Here is a 3,354-nt window from a genome sequence, read left to right on the forward strand (position 1 = left end):
CGCTGATCCAAAGCCAGGAGCTAGGAGCTTCTTCCGGGTCTCCCACATGGGCGCAGGGGCCCAAGGATTTGGGCCATCTTCTACTGCTTTCCCAGGCCATAGCAGAGAGCTGGGTCAGAAGTGGAGCAGCCAGGTCTCAAATCGGCACCCATATGGGATGCTGGCGCCTCAAGACAGGGCATTAACTCACTGCACCACAGCACTGGCCCTGAAATTAAACACTTATTTAAAAAATTAGCCAAAGGCACCAGTTTGAGTCCAGATTGCTCCTCTTCTGATCCAGCTCTCTGCTATGGCCTGGGAAAGCAGTAGAAGATGGCTCAAGTACTTGGGCTCCTCACCCACGTGGGAGGCCTGGATGAAGCTCCTGGCTCCTGGCTTCAGATCAGCACAGTTCTGGCCATTGCGGCCATCTGGGGAGTAAACCAGTGGATGGAAGACTTCTCTTTCTCTCTCTGCCTCTCTGTAACTCTGCCTTTCAAATTAATTAATTAATTAATTAATCTTTAAAAAATGTTAGCCAAAGGGAGCCAACAAATGGATCCTTGCAGGAAACTGACATCCTATTTATAGTGTGCCATGAAATGATCCATCAAAAAATTGAATTTCTGAAGTATTAAAGTTCCAGGTATCTATTGCTTGCACCCATTAAAACGACATCCTGCAAAAAGTAAAACAATTCTCAAGGAGGGACATAATTGTGAGAAAGGTGTGGGGTATTCTCACAGACCTTGCAGAGTTTGGAGGTCTGTTCCCTTGACTACCCAAAATCTTAGCAGTGCCTTGAGGATGCTCTGGTTCTCTTCCAGGATCCTCCCATACTCCTGTGACTGGATTATTTCCACCACCCCAGCAATTGAACCATGTTAGGTAGAGGAGTACAACAATGATCCCAGGTATCCTAGTCTCCTGCTGTTGCCTTAATAAATGATCACACACTTAGTGGCCTGAAACAGCGCAAATAGGTATTATCTCCCTGAATCTTTCCAACACACCTGACATGTTCTCTCGACCATTATCACTTTTGTAGATAACTTACATAGGCGTACGTAGTACTCAGAAGTAGACTATAGATGGGCTCCGAAAATGGTCTCCAAAGAGTATCATCACAGTAGTCTTGCATTGTTTTCTGTAAAAGTGATATTTCAGAGAGAAACAAACTTTTGTTTATGTCACTATTATGATAGATCTGTCAAAGCTTCTAAGTTTAATCATTTCCAAGTTCTATTATTCTTACTTCTGTGACATTTTCCCTGTCCATCCACTGACAGTCCACAAATTCATTTCTTCTCTGTTACCAAAAGACCTTCCTGAGCTGGTCTCAAATTCGGTGGTTTTCAAGGTGATTTTTGTCTCCGGAGGGATATTTATCAATTTATGAAGCACCTTTGGTTCTTACAACTTGGGAGGTAGAGGGTGGTACTGATATTTTGTGGAGAGTTCAGGAATGCTGCTAAACATCGTACAATGCATAGAACTGTCCCCACAGTAAGGCCTCTGTGACCCAAAATGTCACTGGTGGTGAAGTGAAGAAACTGATGCAATCTCTACCCCTCCGCCCTTCAGCGATAGATGACAGATTCACATTTCAGATCTGAGTGTGCCCTTGGCATTATACACCTGTCAGATACATTGCTTCCTAACACCTTCGGAACAGCCTGCCCCATATTTGTGGGGGGAGGATGTGGATTTCAATACTATGAGTCCTGCTTCCCCAAGGGAGGAGTTCACACCCCAGCTACCAGTCTCCTTTGGAGTTCAAGCTCAGGTGTGGGACCTAGATTCTATTAGATGCACTCCAGTGAGCCTGTGATTTGGAAGCAAGATGAAGCAACAGGCTCTTTTGGAAGTTTGGCATTTTGTTGGTGCAGGAGGTTACACAAGAATGTGATACTCGATGACAGGAATGGCAGCCATTCTCCAGTGGTTCCTGGCTATGGTGGCAGCAGCTTCCTGCAGGGTAGTGTGTGTGACAACAACAATCCCGATTGTAGCAGTTTCTGCACCAGGCCAGTTTTACAGCATGGTTCTGAGCTTTGGTCTTGGAAGCTTCGCCTGGCACTACTTTCCCCATCTTCCCTCAATTCCCTGTAGAGTCACCCCTTTACTGTGTAGTCAGTCAGAGTTGGCTTCTAGTAGATTCCTCGGCTTCAAACGCTTTAGTGGCCTCCCATACATTCCAGCATGTGTCCAAATTGCTCAGCTCAAGGTGCTTCATTTCCTGGGATGTCCCTACTCTGTCCTGCACTGTGATCACTGTCACCCTGGTCCTAACACCCTTCCTCAATCCTATACTGCTTGCTACTATAAAGTCTACTGGGCAACCCTCCTCCACCTATACTTATCTCTATTAAACAAAAGCCATTTTTTTTTCACTCTGCTGCACAAGTTGATTCACTAAATCACAAATGGCATGGCCAGGGCAGGAACACGGCTCTTTGGTTTCTGTTTCTGGCACTTAGGCTGCGATCAGTCATCAACACGCAGAACGAAAGCCAGGATGTGGACAAGTGCTGCCACCTGTTGGCAGAGACGTACATGTGCAATCATTTGGACCACGGTCCTCACCCAAGGACCAGACTCGATGACATCCGGTCCCTCGCCCAAGTCATCGTCATCACCACTGTCAGAACCCCCAGGATGATCCCTGGTGGACCCCCAATCAACCCTGTCGGTATTCACGCCTCTGGGCTGATGCTCCCACGCTGAGGGGCTGGGTTTGTGACCAGAAGGCAGAAGCACTGGTGTGGGACTTCAGAGGCCAGGTGATAAGAGGCACGGTGGCTTTGACTTGGTCTCTCTCTTGGACGTCTCCCTCCGAGGCAAGCCAGCTGGCGCGCCTGGGCGGTTCGGGGGGGAAAGCCGAGGCCGCCCGCCGAGTCCTGAGCGTGAGCCGTCGCGGGGGTCGGCGCACCAGCCCATGTCCACCTCAGACGACAGCGGCCCCGGCCCACGTCTCAAGAGACCCTGAGGCAGGGCGATCCCGCCAGGCCACCCCAACTGTGGTTGCTGCTTTAAGCCGCTACGTTCCGGGGTGTGTGCTACCCAGTCTCCGACACAGACCCTCCAGTCGTAAACCCTTTCTTCACATTCTGCTGTGGCAGGAGCAAGTTAACCGGAGCCGCGGCTCAATCCAAGGAGCCTCAGCCCAAAAGTTTTCTCAGGAAACTGCCACGGCAGAAATGGGCAAGGAGCAGGTCCTTGAGCGGCGGCGACTTTCCAGCGCCCAGGTCCCGTCAGGCACCCCAGAGGGCGCCCGCACAGCCACCACCCCGGAAGTACGGCAGCCAGCGCGCCGGGCGGCAGAGTCGGCGCCTGCGCAGTGTGCACCTCGCGCCCCCCACCTCCCAGGCA

The 3,354-nt window shown here is 50.4% G+C and overlaps 1 protein-coding gene across 2 annotated transcripts in view; it reads right to left on the reverse strand.

The window, feature by feature from the left end:
- The window catches only part of BPIFC (BPI fold containing family C), a 60,735-nt gene extending 57,528 nt beyond the window's left edge, over nt 1–3,207 (reverse strand). Inside the window, exons 1-2 of one of the 2 annotated variants that reach the window (XM_008257061.5) lie at nt 1,238–3,207; nt 1,040–1,129 (exon numbers count right to left, since the gene is read on the reverse strand). In XM_008257061.5, the coding sequence (XP_008255283.4) occupies nt 1,040–1,129; nt 1,238–1,261 (114 nt within the window). In that variant the 5' untranslated portion in view covers nt 1,262–3,207. The remainder of the gene's footprint in view (nt 1–1,039; nt 1,130–1,237) is intronic. The other variant, XM_089306857.1, reaches the window with a different exon arrangement.
- Between the last annotated feature and the right edge of the window lie 147 nt (nt 3,208–3,354).

The sequence above is a fragment of the Oryctolagus cuniculus genome, chromosome 11 (assembly GCF_051225735.1).
Source record: "Oryctolagus cuniculus isolate XC-2025 breed Fujian yellow rabbit chromosome 11, ASM5122573v1, whole genome shotgun sequence".
Lineage (NCBI taxonomy): Eukaryota > Metazoa > Chordata > Mammalia > Lagomorpha > Leporidae > Oryctolagus > Oryctolagus cuniculus.